This window comes from Alnus glutinosa, chromosome 3 (assembly GCF_958979055.1).
Source record: "Alnus glutinosa chromosome 3, dhAlnGlut1.1, whole genome shotgun sequence".
NCBI classification, from domain to species: Eukaryota; Viridiplantae; Streptophyta; class Magnoliopsida; order Fagales; family Betulaceae; genus Alnus; species Alnus glutinosa.
In genome coordinates this window covers 1,008,577-1,025,242 of record NC_084888.1, presented here as the reverse complement: position 1 = coordinate 1,025,242, position 16,666 = coordinate 1,008,577, and the positions used below count along the sequence as shown (strand labels likewise).

The 16,666-nt window shown below is 37.1% G+C and overlaps 1 protein-coding gene and 1 pseudogene across 1 annotated transcript; both read right to left on the bottom strand.

Annotated features, from left to right (window-relative positions):
• Positions 1-1,266: 1,266 nt before the first annotated feature.
• LOC133862666 (7-deoxyloganetin glucosyltransferase-like) lies at positions 1,267-10,683 on the bottom strand (annotated as a pseudogene).
• A 3,054-nt stretch (positions 10,684-13,737) lies between these two features.
• LOC133862970 (7-deoxyloganetin glucosyltransferase-like) lies at positions 13,738-15,762 on the bottom strand. The gene is made up of 2 exons (XM_062298908.1): positions 15,085-15,762; positions 13,738-14,988 (listed from the first exon to the last, which is right to left on the bottom strand). Exons 1-2 carry the CDS (start codon positions 15,599-15,601, stop codon positions 14,057-14,059), a joined length of 1,449 nt encoding a protein of 482 aa, XP_062154892.1. The 5' UTR covers positions 15,602-15,762; the 3' UTR covers positions 13,738-14,056.
• Positions 15,763-16,666: the final 904 nt, after the last annotated feature.

Below are 16,666 nucleotides of genomic sequence, written 5' to 3'. Positions count from 1 at the left end.
CAAGGTCTATCGGACAGACGACACTACAAGCGATCTAGGCTCAATTGAGCCCAACAACTCGATACCTGCTAATTCCTTGCAAATTGATTTGCTTTCTTTAACACGAAATTTGCAAAGTCAATTAGCATAGCCGTATGACAACTCCATTTTAGTTACTTCCCATATTAGATTGAATAGCAGTCAATACTGCAATTCGGCATACACACGTCATACCTTACGTTTCTGTAATTGAAGTAGATGACATTTAATTAGACAGTGTTGTTACCGTACACAATAATGATAAATAATATGTAATCGAAAATAGCAAGAAAAAATTAAAATAGATTTACGTGGTTCGGCAATGTGCCTATGTCTACAAGAGTGCGGCTATTTCAATTATTATTTAAGTTTACAACATAACATACTTATAATAAAATCATATTGTACAGACAGAGAATATGACTAGTACTATATTAGTATTCTCGTTTTACTCTTTATGTCCAAGAAAATATGAGACACTTGTTCCAACAGGCATCATAGCCTTGTCAAAACCGCATTACGATGAAATGTAAAACACAACATGAGATGTAATTCGTCAGAGTTAATGATCAAACACCACACCCAATCAAAGCGGCTCTGTCCAAAAGTAAAGAAACACTTAGTGATAGGGTTGTCATGTCGGGTTTAGGTCGACTCGTCAACTCGTTTAAGCCAACCCAAACCTAATACGATTAGCTAAACGTGTTGGGCAGGTCACCCGTTTAGCTACGAGTTGATGGGTCGTAAACAGGTTAGCGAGTGACCCGATAACTAAACGGGTTGTGGGTTCAACTCGTTTATGATCATGTCGGTAAACGGGTCAACCTGCCAACTCGTTTAACCTGAATCATAACCTTATAATTTTGTGTCGGGTTCGCAGATTATGTCAAAATTACCAACGTTACTTAGCGAGGCCCATACAAAAGAAAAAGAGCCCATGATGTAAATTTTGGATGTCGATCCAATGGTGATTTTAAGTGGATACAACTAAGCTTTCCTTATTTTTATACCTTATGCCATCAATGTTATTTTTTAGTTTTATGCTACTACATGAATTGTTTCTTTCTTGAAATGCTATTTTTAAAAGAGAAATTTGAATATATAATATCTTAAATATCTTCCAAATGCATTGTTAGTCATAGGAAATACTCCATTTGATATGATCATCAGTCCACAGTATGGTGGAGCAATAGTAATAACAGGTCCAATTTGAAGTTTATCACAACACTTTCATTGTAATTATTATCACAACACTTTTATTGTAATTATTATCACTTGCTTCCAATACATATCTAGCCTCTTGGTAAAAGCACTTCGTTCACCAAATTGTTCAAGTTGATGGATGAAGAACCATTTGGACCAGTGGCCTCTTCGGCCAAGTCTTTCCACTCCAAGATCTTTTTCTTCATCTTCTTACCCATGTCTCCTTCCATCAACTCTCTCACAAGCTTTCCTACTTCCTCTCGGTCGGCGCCATTATTAATCTCCATGCCAATGCCCCATTCGTTACAAGTATACCTGCAGTTCATTTGCTGATCCGCAAAGAATGGCCAACAAAGCATAGGCACTCCCGCGCAAACACTTTCAGTGATTGAATTCCACCCACAATGCGTTAAGAACCCACCAATTGAGGGGTGGTTCAACACTTCCTCTTGAGGGCACCAACCGGCGATTAGACCTCTTTCTTTTGTTTCCACCATGAACTCAGGTGGCAAAAACGCTGATTCACCCACAACTAAATCAGGCCTGATTATCCACAAAAATGGGTGCTTGCTATTTGCAAGTCCCCAACCAAATTCAATCAGCTGAGGTTGTGTCATGGCAGCTATGCTGCAGAAGTTTACATACATCATTGAGTTGGGTGCCTTAGTGTCAAGCCAATGGAGACACTCAGTTTCTTCTTCCCATACACTATACTCAATTGACTTCAGAGAGTCATTGGGTGAGCGATTGAGAAGTAGTTGGAGAGGGCCAATGGAATATACGCGAGGAAACATGGGGGAGAGAGCATCCAAAACCTCTTGCTCTAACGCATCAAATGTGTGAATAATGACTCCCGAAGCTTTAGGAGCAGTCTCTACAGCGTCAACGGCAAACTTGAACCAAACATCGTTTGGATCTGTAGTTCGAACGAAGCTTGGGAGATCCCTCAGACGGATGTGGTTCATATATACCTGGAATCCAGTCTATAACTGTGTCCAGATACCCATTTGTTAGATAGCTCTCATCTGCCAAAAAGCAATAGTTTTAAGGTTGAAACTATGCAATTAATCACAATATTACATGATTTCAGTAAGGTGTACATTGCCTTTTTTTCTACACCTTTTAAGTGGAGTGAGGCCTTTGTCTCTGAGGGGACGAAACTGCATAGTACTCATTAAGCTGCAAGCAGGGATAGTGAAGAACATTACAATAGGGATTCTGAGTTCTTGAGCTGCTGTTGTGAAATTTTAATATACTCGCAAGTGCACGAACCGTACCGAAGTATAGTTTAGTAAGCGCGAGGTCGAACTCATAGGGACTTGTATAATCGTAGGAGAACTAATCAAATCTAAACTAAATAAATCCTAATCTAGTTCAAGAAAAATATGGTTGTTCAAAAATAAAAATAAATACAAACATGCAATTAATCAAAACAAAATAAATAATAAAAACAGTAAACTTTCAAGATAAAAAGAACTAAGGTTGTGGAATCCACCTCAATAATTCATGACAACATATATTTTTGATCATTGATTTTACCCATACTCTACATGATAATCTAGAAATCAATCTTGTTACCATGGAAAATATCATCGTTAAAATCCTTAAACAAAATCTAAAGCATGTTCTTCTTCACTTTTAAAAAAAATTAAAATCAAATTATCTATTGTATCCATCCAAAACAAATCACAACAGATATCAAATTCTAAAATCACAATATAAACCAAGCAGTCAATTAATAAAAATAATCCTAGATCATGAGAAAAACTTGATTAAACTCATATCCAAAATTCATCATCAATTAATTGATATGAAGCAAGAACAATTTTAATCATTCAATTAAACATCATTTTGGGCAAAATCAAATCTCAAAAATAATTTCTGAAATTCATTAATGAGGTTTCATCATCAACCTTAGTCGAGAATTTAAGCTCTCATAATATTAAAATACATGGCAAAATATAAATAAAAATACATGGATAAGAGCAAACTTGAAATCAGGGACAAAACTCAAGCATAAAAAGCTCCTTCCTCTGCTGCTCGTCGTCACTGTGCAAGAGATTCTGGAGAAATTTCCCTCCTTCGTGCGTCCAGTCGAGAGAGAAAAGAAAGAGTCTAAAAACTAAAAAATCTGAAGCTAAAAATAAAAAATGTGTCTTTGGCTAAATGGAACGTGAAGTCCTTTTATAGAGGAAGAGATTTTCTTCTTTTGAAGAAAAGATTTTGCCAATTAAAAGCACCGCCCACTCTACGTGCTGCCTCGAGAAAACTAAGCCGACAGATGTGCCTTTATTCTCTCTTTTCTTCATTTTCTGACCTGCAAAAGGAGCAGTTCGGCGCTGTGCTTCTTTCTTCTTGTCTTTCTTATCTTCTGCAGATTGTTAACAAAATCTTTCATATATCATTTAATGTGTCAGACTTCTCTTCTTTCTTTCTCTTCTTTTTCTTTTCTTTCCTGTTCCCGCAGGTGCTGCATGTAATAACCCCGACCCCCTTTCGAGGGTAGAATAGTCTTTACGACCTATGAGAATGGATAACTAAACGGGAATAATAAACACTTGATTTTTTTTTCATATGAAAATTTTATTTCTTATTATTAAATAACTGCTTCTATATTTTATTAAAACACCTACTTTTAAATTTAATAAATTTATATCAATTTAAGTTCCACTTTTATATTTTATATTTATATTAAAATATGAGGACCAGTTTTTATATTAAAAATATTAGATATCTGATTTATTATTATTAAAATACCTGTTTTAGTATATAAAACCCTAGCAGCCAAAGAATGAAACTCTACTCCTATAAATAAATCTTTTAGCCGTCAGCCTCTCTTATTCCTTCATAAAATTCTCAAGCGTCTCTCTCTCTCAGAAGAAATTTTTACAACCTTTGTCTCTCTCAAAAACATTGCAGGTATATTCTAATCTCTTTTCTTTTCTTTTCTATTGTTGGCGTATCACAGCAGGCCTGTCGCTTTGTTTCTTTTATTTTGTTCTCTTCTATCTGTTAAAAAAATCGAGTACATGTTTGTCTGTTTGTTTGGATTTCCTTCGTTTACTCCTTCAATGTATGGACGTGACCCCTTGGCTGCTATCCTTTTTCTCTCTTTCATCAAATGGGTAGGACCACAAGCTTGACTTTCATTATTTTACTTTACTCGTTCTTCTCTCTGATATACTCTTCCCTTTCCTTAAATTTTATTTTCTCCCCCTTCTCTCAAATACAAGCCATTATGACTTGTCCTTTTCACCCTTTTACTTTTATTTGTATGTTTATTTTATTATGATTCCCTATTTGTGGTATGATTTCCGTAGCCTAGCATGAGTGGTCTTTCTAATTTATTTTGATTCTTTCCCTTCCTTCTATTTGTGGTAACATAGAATAACTGTGTTTTTCCTTGTTCCATACCTGAATATGTCTTTTGTCCATTGATTATTTACACTCACTTCTTTTATATGGAACATGGGGACCGTAGTCTTGCATTTATTTATTTTTTTTATTTTCTGCGTTGAACAAGTCTGTAGTCGCAGGAGAAATTATTTTAGCCCAGTATTCATTGGTTTTCCCCTCTTGTTACCTTACTCTTGGACCTTCTGCATTCTCCCATTCTATTCACAATAAGTTTTCTCATGCCATGTTTCTATCTTCCCAATTATTTTAATTAATTCGCATCTATTCCACAAAGTTATAAGAAAAAGAATTTTAATTCAAGGGTTTTGAAAGTTCTTGTAAATTCCTTAAAAATCATGGATCATTTTTATAAATTATTTTACTTAAGGGTATAGTTTGTGATATCGGAATTTATTAAACTCTATAATTATAAAATAAAATATTTCTAATGACAATTACCTTTATGGAGTCGTATTCCTAATGTCAATAAAAGAAAACGTTTTATTACTTATTTAATGATTTAATTATTATTAGAATAATTAATGTCGTTAAACATATCTAGAGAATCCATTCTCAGTAGGTTAGCAAGACAAATCCTAGTGGTGTTAGTGTGTAGTTTAGTGGCTAGCACGAGGTATTGATTTATTTAAACCTGTACCAGGTGACTAGTTAGCAGTTGAGTTAGTCCAGCAACTTATTGCAATCAGAGAGGTAAGGGATCCTCTACCCCTTCTCAAATTGTTTTATGTCTTAAATCTTGATCCTTTTAATAGCATATTTGCAATTAATTGTTCTCGTTCTGTATTTCAAATTTTATTGATAAATGAAGGACTATTTTAAAAATAGTTTTGAGATGAAAGTTGTCGTTATAAATGTTAATCTTGAAATCACTGTTTTAAAAGAAGCTTTGGTTATAAATGATTTTCTAGTTATTCGTAAATTGTGTAGTTGGTTCCCGAGACGGGAAGTTATAGCTTTTTGAAATTAATGAGAAAATGAGAGTAAAAACCCTCCCACACGTTGCCTCAAGAGTTATCAAAGGAATAAGAATAATTTGTGAGAATAAGATTTTTATAAATGAAGCACGTGTGTGGAGGAGACTATTATTTTGGCCCCAGATATATTCACAGAAATTTGCAGAGATTAAGCTCGGTACCGTTGCTTGGATGGAAGCGCAACCGCTCAAGGACTTAGAGAAAGCGGATCCATCCCTATGTCATGCTAAGTGCACTTCAATTAATTAGCTGACGGGGCAGGGCCTGTGGCCACAGTTTACCTGCCTGAGGCCGCAGTAGACCGCGCAACCCTAGTACTCAGGGCGTAATAGTGTACATGGGCCCTACATATGAGAAATTTATTTATCAACCAGTAATTTTATGTGTTAAGTAAAATGCCGAATTTCTTTATTATTTGTATTCTAGAAATTTAGATTTCAAGTGTATTTTAATAATTGTTTTAAAGAAAATGAAGTTAACTCAACCGTTTTATGGTTGAGGGTTACCTTACTGTGCATTTTTCGCTCACCCCTTATTTTGTTTTGTTTTCAGGTTATGAGCAGAGAGACCTAGGTGGCCGGGATGGGATCTAGGCTAGCATTAGGACATTGCATCTCAGTTACCTTAATAAGTGCACTTGCACAATAAATTTAGTTTTTCTTTAGATTTTCAATTACTAAATCAAACATAATTGTTCATTTCGAAATAACTGTTTCCGTATTTATTAAAGCTCTGAGTTTTAAAATCTTTATTATTTTTGTTATTGAATTTAGCATATTAGCTAGGTTGTGGGCAGACCTTACAAATCTTTGCAGTTTGGTGTATGAAAATGGACGAACCTAACCCTTAGCGGCTTGGGGGCGTTACACTGCAGTTCGGCGCCTCTTCTCTTCTTTCTGTTCTTTTTTTCTTCTCTCATACAGGTTTGTAACAAAAGTCTCCATGTATATAATAAAAGTCTTCATCTTAATTTTCTTCCTTCAATGCAATATCTTCCCAGACTTCTCTTCTTTCTTCAATATCTTGTAGGTCCCACGTAGTTGGTAAACAAAGGCCTTCTTTCAGTTCTTTGTTATTTGTCTCTTCTTCTTTCTTTTATGTTGCTGCACCTTTTCCATTTTGTTCTTCTTTGTAGGTTGTAGCTACGAATTGGTCCCACCTTCAGGTTCTCTTCTCTTCACATGATCTTCTTGCATTTGTAACTTTACTTTTTTGTATATTTATACCGTATATTACGGTACTTTCTATATATTGTAGGATTTGATTTAATCCTCATTAATTGTAATTGATTATAATCAAATCAGATTTGAATACATTCAATTCTGATTTGATTATATTCTCTTTACATGTCATTTTGTATTTTCGCTATATCCCTATAAATAGGAATCATTCGTATTGTAAATAAATCATTCAATAAAAAGCATAATGTAGCCCTTTGGGCTTTATCCTGTGGATGTAGGTCATAGACCGAACCACGTAAAATTCCTTTGTCTATTATTCCGCAATCTTTATTTTTCATTTGTTTATGTTTTTTACATGGTATCAGAGTCACAGGTTTCTTGCTATGATGGGTCTATCCCTCCCGTTGTTGTCCACGTGTTTGGTCATTAGTTACCACACGTTAAGAGGTGTGTCCAAGTGTCCTACATCGCTAAGATTTCATTCACCTGGGCACTTTATAAGTCATGGTGTCCCCTCCTCTCTCAAGGCGTCTTAGAGAGAGGATTGGGCCTTCCCTCCCGATGCCACTCTGATGCAATACACGTGATTGTGAGGGGGCGTGTTAAGTATCCCCCTTTCCTAAGGCGTCTTTTGAGAGTGACTCGAGTGAGTAAGGCCCATGGACTTTTACATTTTTTAGAGTGAGTAAGGCCCATGGACTTTTACATGGTATCAGAGCTATAGGCTAACGCCAGTGTTTGATCCAATGATCCTGTGATTTATTACTCTTGTTTATTTTTTTTCAATTTCTTGTATTTCAGTTTTCTCATCATTCTTTTGTTCGATCAATGTCCTCTGTTTCTTTTCTTTTCATTCTTTGTTTCTCTTTCTTTTCTTTCTTTTGTTTTGTCAAACAGTGGTGTGCATGAGTTGGAGATAAACTTTCCTCCAACCCATGTCACTTGTGTCTTCTATGTTGCTGTTCAATAAAAAAAAAAAATAATAATAATAAAAATAAAAATTCTCCTTTCACGCACGGATCTAGATTCGATCAACGATCCAAATGAGTTCTTACTACCAATCGTTTCTGCCGCCGCCGCCGTCCTCTTCTACAGATTCGGTTTTGGTCTTCGTCATTGTCGATCTACAGCAGCAACACCAACCTTGGCCCAGTCATGCCGGCGCCCCCACCAACTGTGCACGATCTGATCACCATCTCATCCGTGCTTTACATCTCACGGCAGATCTACGCCACCAAGCCCCCCTCCAGCGATCTGCGCCGCTAGCAGCCCATAAAGATCCACCAGCTTCATTCGCTTCTCAGCCACTCACCGTAGATCTGTCCAGATTCGTATCTCCAGATTCACTCCTGCAAGTCCTTTTTTTTTGTGTGCGTTTTGTTATCTTGTTTTGGGTTTATATTCTATTCAGAAGGTTCAACTTTGTTTCTCTGTATTGTGTACTCTCTCTAAAAGAGAAAAGAAGGTGTATTGTATACTCTCTCTCTCTAAAAGCACAAAAAAAAAGATGATGAGAGAGAGATAAAGGTGTAATTTTGGTAGTGAATGGGTAGTCGTGGAAGATGAAAACGTTTCAAAAAAAAATCATTAAAAGAGGCCAAAGTTGCCCAAATTGTTTTTGGCCCTTTGTTGGCCCATTATTTGTATTTGGCCTTTGCGGTATTGTTTCAAACCAAGACCTATTTCAGCCCATAGTTGGCTTTGGCCCATAGTTGGCCCATATAATTTGACATGTGGTATTGTTTCAACCCATGTCCATTTCAACCCATAGTTGGCCCTACATATTTTTTGCTCCTGTGGTATTGTTTCAAACCCAGGCCCATTTCAGCCCAACTTGGCTTTCATAGTTGGCCCATTATTTGTATTTTGGCATTTGTGGTCTTATTTTAAGCTCATGCCCATTTAGCCCCAGTTGGCTCAAAGAAGAAGAAGAAGGAGGAAGATGAAGAAGAAGCAGAAGAAGAAAGATGAAGAAAAAGAAGAAGAAAGATGTTCTCCAAACTTGGTTATATCCGACCCAACATAAAAAATAAAAAAATAAAAAAAAATTCAAACTCAAGATTTCAGAATCTTCCACTTTGAGTTTGCAGGGAGATGTTAGAGAATATATTGATACCGTATATTACGGTACTTTCCATATATTGTAGGATTTGATTTAATCCTCATTAATTGTAATTGATTATAATCAAATCAGATTTGAATACATTCAATTCTGATTTGATTATATTCTTTTTACATATCATTTTTAGGGGTGTGCAGATTAACCGATTACCGCCTACCGAACCGAAATTAACCGCCTACCGACTTAACCGACAAAATTTGGTTCGGTAGTTGGAAGAGAATCTTTTAACCGAAAATTGGTCGGTTCGGTAGGTGGTTAACCGAATTACCGAACCGAACCGAAAATTAACCGACTGGTTGACCGATCGATTAACCGACCGATTAACCGATCCGTGAATTGAGATTTGAGAATTCACTGAATTGGATTTTTCATTTTTATGTAATTATGTTATGTTTTCCAATTTCCACTACCACTAGACCACTTTTCCATTTTTTTTTTGTTTTTATGTATTATTGTTTTTTTTTAAAAAAAAAAATATATATATATATATATATATATATATGTAAAAAGGACTCAAGGTATAAGAAAATAATTTTGATTTTCATTTGAAATTTTGAATGGGCCAGTAGCCATTGACATTGGCTTGTAGTTGTAGAGTTGTAGACCTTGTGGTGGACTAGTGGCAAAAAGGCCTTAAAATTATTTTGACTTTTTGAGTCTTTTTGACTCATTAAAAAATGAGGCCCAAATTAAGAAGGCCAAAAATAATAAATGAGGCCCAAAACCGATTAACCGACCGCCTTACCCGACCATTAACCGATACCTTAACCGACCAATTACCGACCGCCCTAACCGCCTAAACCGAAACCTTCGAAAATTTTCCTTGTCGGTTAAATGTCGGTGAATTAACCGACCAAGTCGGTTAACCGAACCGACTTAGCCAATTTAACCGACTTTCGAACCGCTACACACCCCTAATCATTTTGTATTTTCTCTATATCCCTATAAATAGGGATCATTCGTATTGTAAATAAATCATTCAATAAAAAGCATAATGTAACCCTTTGGGCTTTATCCTATGGATGTAAGTCATAGACCGAATCACGTAAAATTCCTTTGTCTATTATTCCGCAATCTTTATTTTTCATTTGTTAATGTTTTCTATCAGGCGCCACACTTAGCAAGAGTCAAATTAAAGTCTTTTGTCTTTTCTTCATTTTTAATTTGCCTTTTCTCTTCTTTGGTCCACGTTCTAGCATATTTGTTCTCTTTTTCTTCATTTTCATTTCTTCTTCTTTTAACCACATGAAAATATTAAAACATTAAAAACAAGGCAAAATATTAAATTACAATGAGATTAAGGATTTAATAATAGCAAATTAAAGGGTTTGAATATGTAATATTCAAGACCTATCAGCTGCTGTGACAGTGAATGCATTGAAACCATCCGAGATAATACAAGTCACAGGAGGATTAATGTTGGAAGTTGCAACGTTGAGTTTCACAAGAAAGTCAGAAAATGGAGCTAAGAAGTTTTTCATAGCAGAATCACAAAGAGAAGGGATGTCTTGGGTGGCATTTGAATCAGATGGAGGGAGACTGTCTGGAATGGTTCTGAATTGGAAGTCAGGCAAGCCATCCAAAGAGTTGGGACCTCAAGATTTCAGAAAACGTTGGTGGTTAAACTCAGTGTTCACAAAGGTTATGTAGAAACCTTTATGATAGAGAAGGTTTGAACATTTGAGCATGGCCTTTAAGTGGCTTTGAACTGGGCCTGGAATACAAACTGCATGTGGCTTACCAGCTACTGCTGTCTTGGAATCCATTTCCTTCTCTCTTTCTGTTTAGCAGGTGTTGATATATATATATATATATATGCTGGCTGTTTCCATTGCATCTCCTTATAAAACCCGTTCTATCATTCTAGCCGCCATTTATGATTGAGATATGTTAGATACACATTACTTATACATATTTTATACATCACTTTTTTAAATCAATCATTAAATCTGTAGGACTCACATATGAATCTTTGTAGGCCCAACAACTCGATACCTGCTAATTCCTTGCAAATTGATTTGCTTTCTTTAACACGAAATTTGCAAAGTCAATTAGCATAGCCGTATGACAACACCATTTTAGTTACTTCCCATATTCTAGATTAAATAGCCGTCAATACCGCACTTCGGCACACACACGTCATACCTTACGTTTCTGTAATTGTAGTAGGTAATTCTGTAATACGATTGTCTCCCTCCATCTGATTCAAATGCCACCCAAGACATCCCTTCTCTTTGTGATTCTGCTATAGCTAAACAGGTCATAAACGAGTTGATAGGTCGTAAACAGGTTAGCAGGTGATCTGATAACTAAACGGGTTGAGTAAACGGGTTTGAAGGTCAACCCGTTTCCAACCCTACTTAGCGAGGCCCATACAGAAGAAAAAGAGCGCATGACGTAAATTTTGAATGTTGATCCAATGGTGATTTTAAGTGGATACAACTAAGCTTTCCTTATTTTTATACCCTATGCCATCAATGTTAATTTTTAGTTTTATGCTACTACATGAATTATTTCTTTCTTGAGATGCTATTTTTAAAAGAGAAATTTGAATATATAATATCTAAAATATCTTCCAAATGCATTGTTAGTCATAGGAAATACTCCATTTGATATGATCATCAGCCCACAGTATGGGGGAGCAATAGTAATAACAGGTCCAATTTGAAGTTAATTAATATAACTAAATTGAACAAAAATAACAGCATACATTTATCACAACACTTTTATTGTAATTATTATCACTTGCTTCCAATACATATGTTACGGACCTCCGTAACGGGGGATGGATGATGGTTATTTGAATGTGGAAGTCCGTGGGATAGTAGGGTATTCGAGGTACCCTGGGCCTTCTAAAGTTAAGATTATTCGAAAAATCCTAAAAAACTCATAAACAGCTACGAGAGCTGAATTATAATTTTTCTGCTTCATTATCCATTCTTCATTTTTCAATACCCTATTTATAGGGTTACAAAGCTGAAATTACGGAACAATAATTAAATAAATATTACAAATCCTAAATAATAAATATTAATTCTAAAGGGAGACAAATCCCTTATTTTCCTATTAGAGATATTGCTTTATGAGCAATAGTCCTTATTTACCTAATAATAATAATAATCTACAACTCTTACCTTATTTAAAAATCTAACCTAATTATTCTCTTAAAGAGAGACATAAATATACATCCTATAATACCATTAGCACATACTCGAGGTACTTAACACTCCTACCCCTCTCCAAATGGACCTTGTCCTCAAGGTCCGAATTATTGCTCCAATAGCTGCTGCTGACGTGGTGGTAACACTGGGAAAAAAAAATGGCATAACATCCAAGTGCCACGTGACCCCTTTTCAACCATAGATTCCTTATTTCTCTCGGTAGCAATCTTAAATATAGGGACAGATTAGGCAAATTATTGCCCCCTGATTTCACGCTGCCCTTTGTTCCACAAAACCTCGTCCCTTCTTTGGCAAAAATTTCTTGCAATTTTCCTCCAGCCATACGTCCCGGGCTTGCTTCTCTTCCAGCAAAAAATCCGAAAATCTCGGACTCGATCTTCGTTCTTTCTCCGCAAGGCAAGCTCGAACGGCCTCCTCTGTCCATGAAGCCGGAAATTGCTCGTCTGTCCATAGCTCGCCGAAAGAACTCCCTGTTTTGGACGGCAAGGTCTGGGCTACCATTCTTCATGCCGGAATCTCCGTCCTTCACGTCATCACCGTCAGGGGGGCGTCTGGGTGGCCGCCGGTGACGGTAAAAATAGCCCGGTGAAGAAGCTCGCTCCGTCGGACCTCCCTCCATCGTTCTAGCTTCTGGGTCTTGCCGCTGGCCAGGGAACGATGATCTGAGCCACGGCCCGGTTTGCTCCCCGAGCCTCTTCCTCGCTGAACGCCGAATTTTCGGAACCTTGAAGCCCCGGACGTTGTCCCGCCGCACCTGCCTCTTCTTCTCCGGTCCTCTTTTGCCCAAGCCTGGGTCTTTCTTCCCACGGCCCGACCCGTTCACGCCGAACTTAGACACTGCAAGGGGCTTTCTTCTTGCCAAGAAATGTCTTGTTTTGAACCTTGTCCGTTTCCTTCTTCTGGACCAATCAATTTGAAAGAGGTAGGGTCTCAACAGTGGGGGTGGTTTTCTTGGTTTGGGTCTTTTGTTTTGTGGCTGACAGTGGGCGATCTTGATGTGTTGGGAACGTTGGGTTGAGCAAATCATGAAGAGGGTGGCTGGGCTTTGAGGTTTTGGGGGTGGGTACTGTGAGTGATGGAGTGGTTGGGTGATGGGTGAACATGGGGGGAATTTTGGAGGTGTTGGTGGGGTTGTGGGTTTAGGCAGTGGTTCTACTGATGGGTTGATTTTTGGTGGGGCTGTGGTTGTTTTTCTGGAAGATTTTTTTGGCAAGATGGATCTTTGGCTGGGTGCCCAAATCTAATTTGTATTAGTTTAACAAAACTATTCCAATCCGTAAGATTTGTAAAGACTCCCTTCAATTCCATTTCTTCCAACCAAGTTAGAGACTCACCTTCCATATGATATGAAGCTATCATATATCTGTGATAAACGGAAGTATCGTAATGGTTGAAAAATTGTTGTATTTGGTACATCCAACTCGAAAGATTCTGACCATCAAATTTTGGAAGATAATAACTTGCTATTGTAGGAATGATGGCTCTGATACCAAGTTGTTACGGACCTCCGTAATAGGGGATAGATGATGGTTATTTGGATGTGGAAGTGCGTGAGATAGTAGGGTATTCAAGGTACCCTGGGACTCCTAAAGTTAAGATTATTCAAGAAACTCTAAAAAATTCATAAATAACTACGAGAGTTGAATTATAATTTTTCTGTTTCATTATCCATTCTTCAATACCCTATTTATAGGGTTACAAAGCTAGAATTACGGAACGATAATTAAATAAATATTACAAACCCTAAATAATAAATATTAATTCCAAAGGGAGACAAATCCCTTGTTTTCCTATTAGAGATATTGTTTTATGAACAATACTCTTTATTTACCTAATAATAATAATAATCTACGACTCTTACCTTATTTAAAAACCTAACATAATTATTCTCTTAAAGAGAGACATAAATATACTTCCTATAATACCAGTATCACATACTCGAGGTACGGAACAACATATCTAGCCTCTTGGTAAAAGAACTTCATTCACCAAATTGTTCAAGTTGATGGATGAAGAACCATTTGGACCAGTGGCCTCTTCGGCCAAGTCTTTCCACTCCAAGGCCTTTTTCTTCAACTTCTTACCCATGTCTCCTTCCAGCAACTCTCTCACAAGCTTTCCTATTTCCTCTCTGTCGGCGCCATCATTAATCTTCATGCCAATTCCCCATTCGTTGCAAGCATACTTGCAGTTCATTGGCTGATCCGCAAAGAAGGGCCAACAAAGCAAAGGCACTCCCGCGCTCACACTTTCAGCGATTGAATTCCACCCACAATGCGTTAAGAACCCACCAATTGAGGGGTGGTTCAACACTTCCTCTTGAGGGCACCAACTGGCGATTAGACCTCTGTCTTTTGTTTCCACCGTGAACTCAGGTGGCAAAATCGCTGATTCACCCACAACTAAATCAGGCCTGATTATCCACAAAAATGGGTGCTTGCTATTTGCAAGTCCCCAACTTAATTCAATCAGCTGAGGTTTTGTCATGGCAGCTATGCTGCCGAAGTTTACATACAGCACTGAGTTGGGTGCCTTAGTGTCAAGCCAATGGATACACTCTGTTTCTTCTTCCCATAGACTGTACTCCATTGACTTCAGAGGGTCATTGGGTAAGCGATTGAGAAGTAGTTCGAGAGGGCCAATGGAAAATAAGCGAGGAAACATGGGGGAGAGAGCATCCAAAACCTCTTGCTCGAACGCATCAAATGTGTTAATAATTACTCCCGAAGCTTTAGGAGAAGTGTCTGCCGCGTCAACGGAAAACTTGAACAAAACATCATTTGGATCTGTAGTTCGAATGAAGGTTGGGAGATCCCTCAGACAGATGTTGTTCATACCTGGAATCCAGTCTATAACTGTGTCCAGATACCCATTTGTTAGATAGCTCTCATCTGCAAAAAAGCAATAATGTTTTAAGGTTGAAACTATGCAATTAATCACAATATTACATGATTTCAGTAGGGTGTACATTGCCTTTTTTTCTACACCTTTAAATGGAGTGAGGCCTCTGTCTCTGAGAGGACGAAACTGCATATTACAAAGTACGCCGCAAGCACTGACAGGGTAGTTCATTACAACAGGGACTCTGAGTTCTTGAGCTGCTGTGACAGCGAATGCATTGAAACCATCCGCGATAATACAAGTCACAGGAGGATTTTTGGAAGTTGCAGCGTTGAGTTTCACAAGAAAGTCAGAAAATGGAGCTAAGAAGTTTTTCATAGTAGAATCACAAAGAGAAGGGATGTCTTGGGTGGCATTTGAATCAGATGGAGGGAGACCGTCTGGAATGGTTCTGAATTGGAAGTCAGGCAAGCCATCCAAAGAGTTGGGACCTCCAGATTTCAGAAGACGTTGGTGGTTAAACTCAGTGTTCACAAAGGTTATGTGGAAACCTCTATGATGGAGAAGCTTTGAAATTTTGAGCATTGACTTTATGTGGCTTTGAACTGGGCCTGGAACACAAACTGCATGAGGCTTATCAGCTACTGCTGTCTTGGAATCCATTTCCCTCTTCTGCTTCTCTCTTTCTGTTTAGCAGGTGTTGATATCTATATGCTGGCTGTTTCCATTGCATCTCCTTATAAAACTCTTATCTGTCCTTCAAGCAGGTGTTGATACATATATGCTGTCTGTTTCCATTGCATCTCCTTATAAAACTCTATCTGTCATTCAAGCAGGTGTTGATACATAAATGCTATCTGTTTCCATTGCATCTCCTCATAAAACTCTATCTGTCATTCAAGCAGGTGTTGATACACATATGCTGTCTGTTTCCATTGCATCTCCTTACAAAACTCTATCTGTCATTCAAGCAGGTGTTGATACATATACGCTCTGTTTCCATTGCATCTCCTTATAAAACACTATCTACCATTCCTCGATTAATGGGAGCCTTACAGTCCCAACTACCACATTTATCTCTAGTTTCTGGATGCCATAGCAATTGGCAAGATCGGCCCACAAAATTATTGTGTTAGCGGTAGGGCCGGCTAAATGTTGTAATTTTTTTTTTTTTTTTTTGAATTTTCACAGGATTCAATGGACAAATCTAATATATGGGTGAAATTGAAAAAAAGTTTGAAAGATGAATACAATAAATAGATATTTTTTAAAGTTTAAGAATATAATTGCAAAAATAATAAATTGAGAATTTTGACATGATTTAACGGACAAATCTAGCATATTGATGAAATTGAAAAAAAATTGAAAGATGAATACTATAAATAGACATTTTTTTAAAAAAAAAAAGTTTATGAATATAATTGCCAAAATAATAAAAGATCTAAAATGTTAAGTGAAATTTTTTTAAAATAAAATTAGTTTTTTTTTTTTGACATGTTCACACAAGAGGGGGAGAAGGAATTTGAACTAGTGACCTCCACTTCATAAGGTATAATCCCTAACTGATTGAGCTAGGGGTGGGCAAAACCGTGCAAAACTGCACCGCCTCTCCCCTCCACTACCGGTTTTCATGTTGATATTTGCGGGCACGGTGTCCAATACGAACCCGAATCTATTTAAATTCGAGAGGAGTCAGTTTCTATAATAACAAGAACAAAATTACATTTG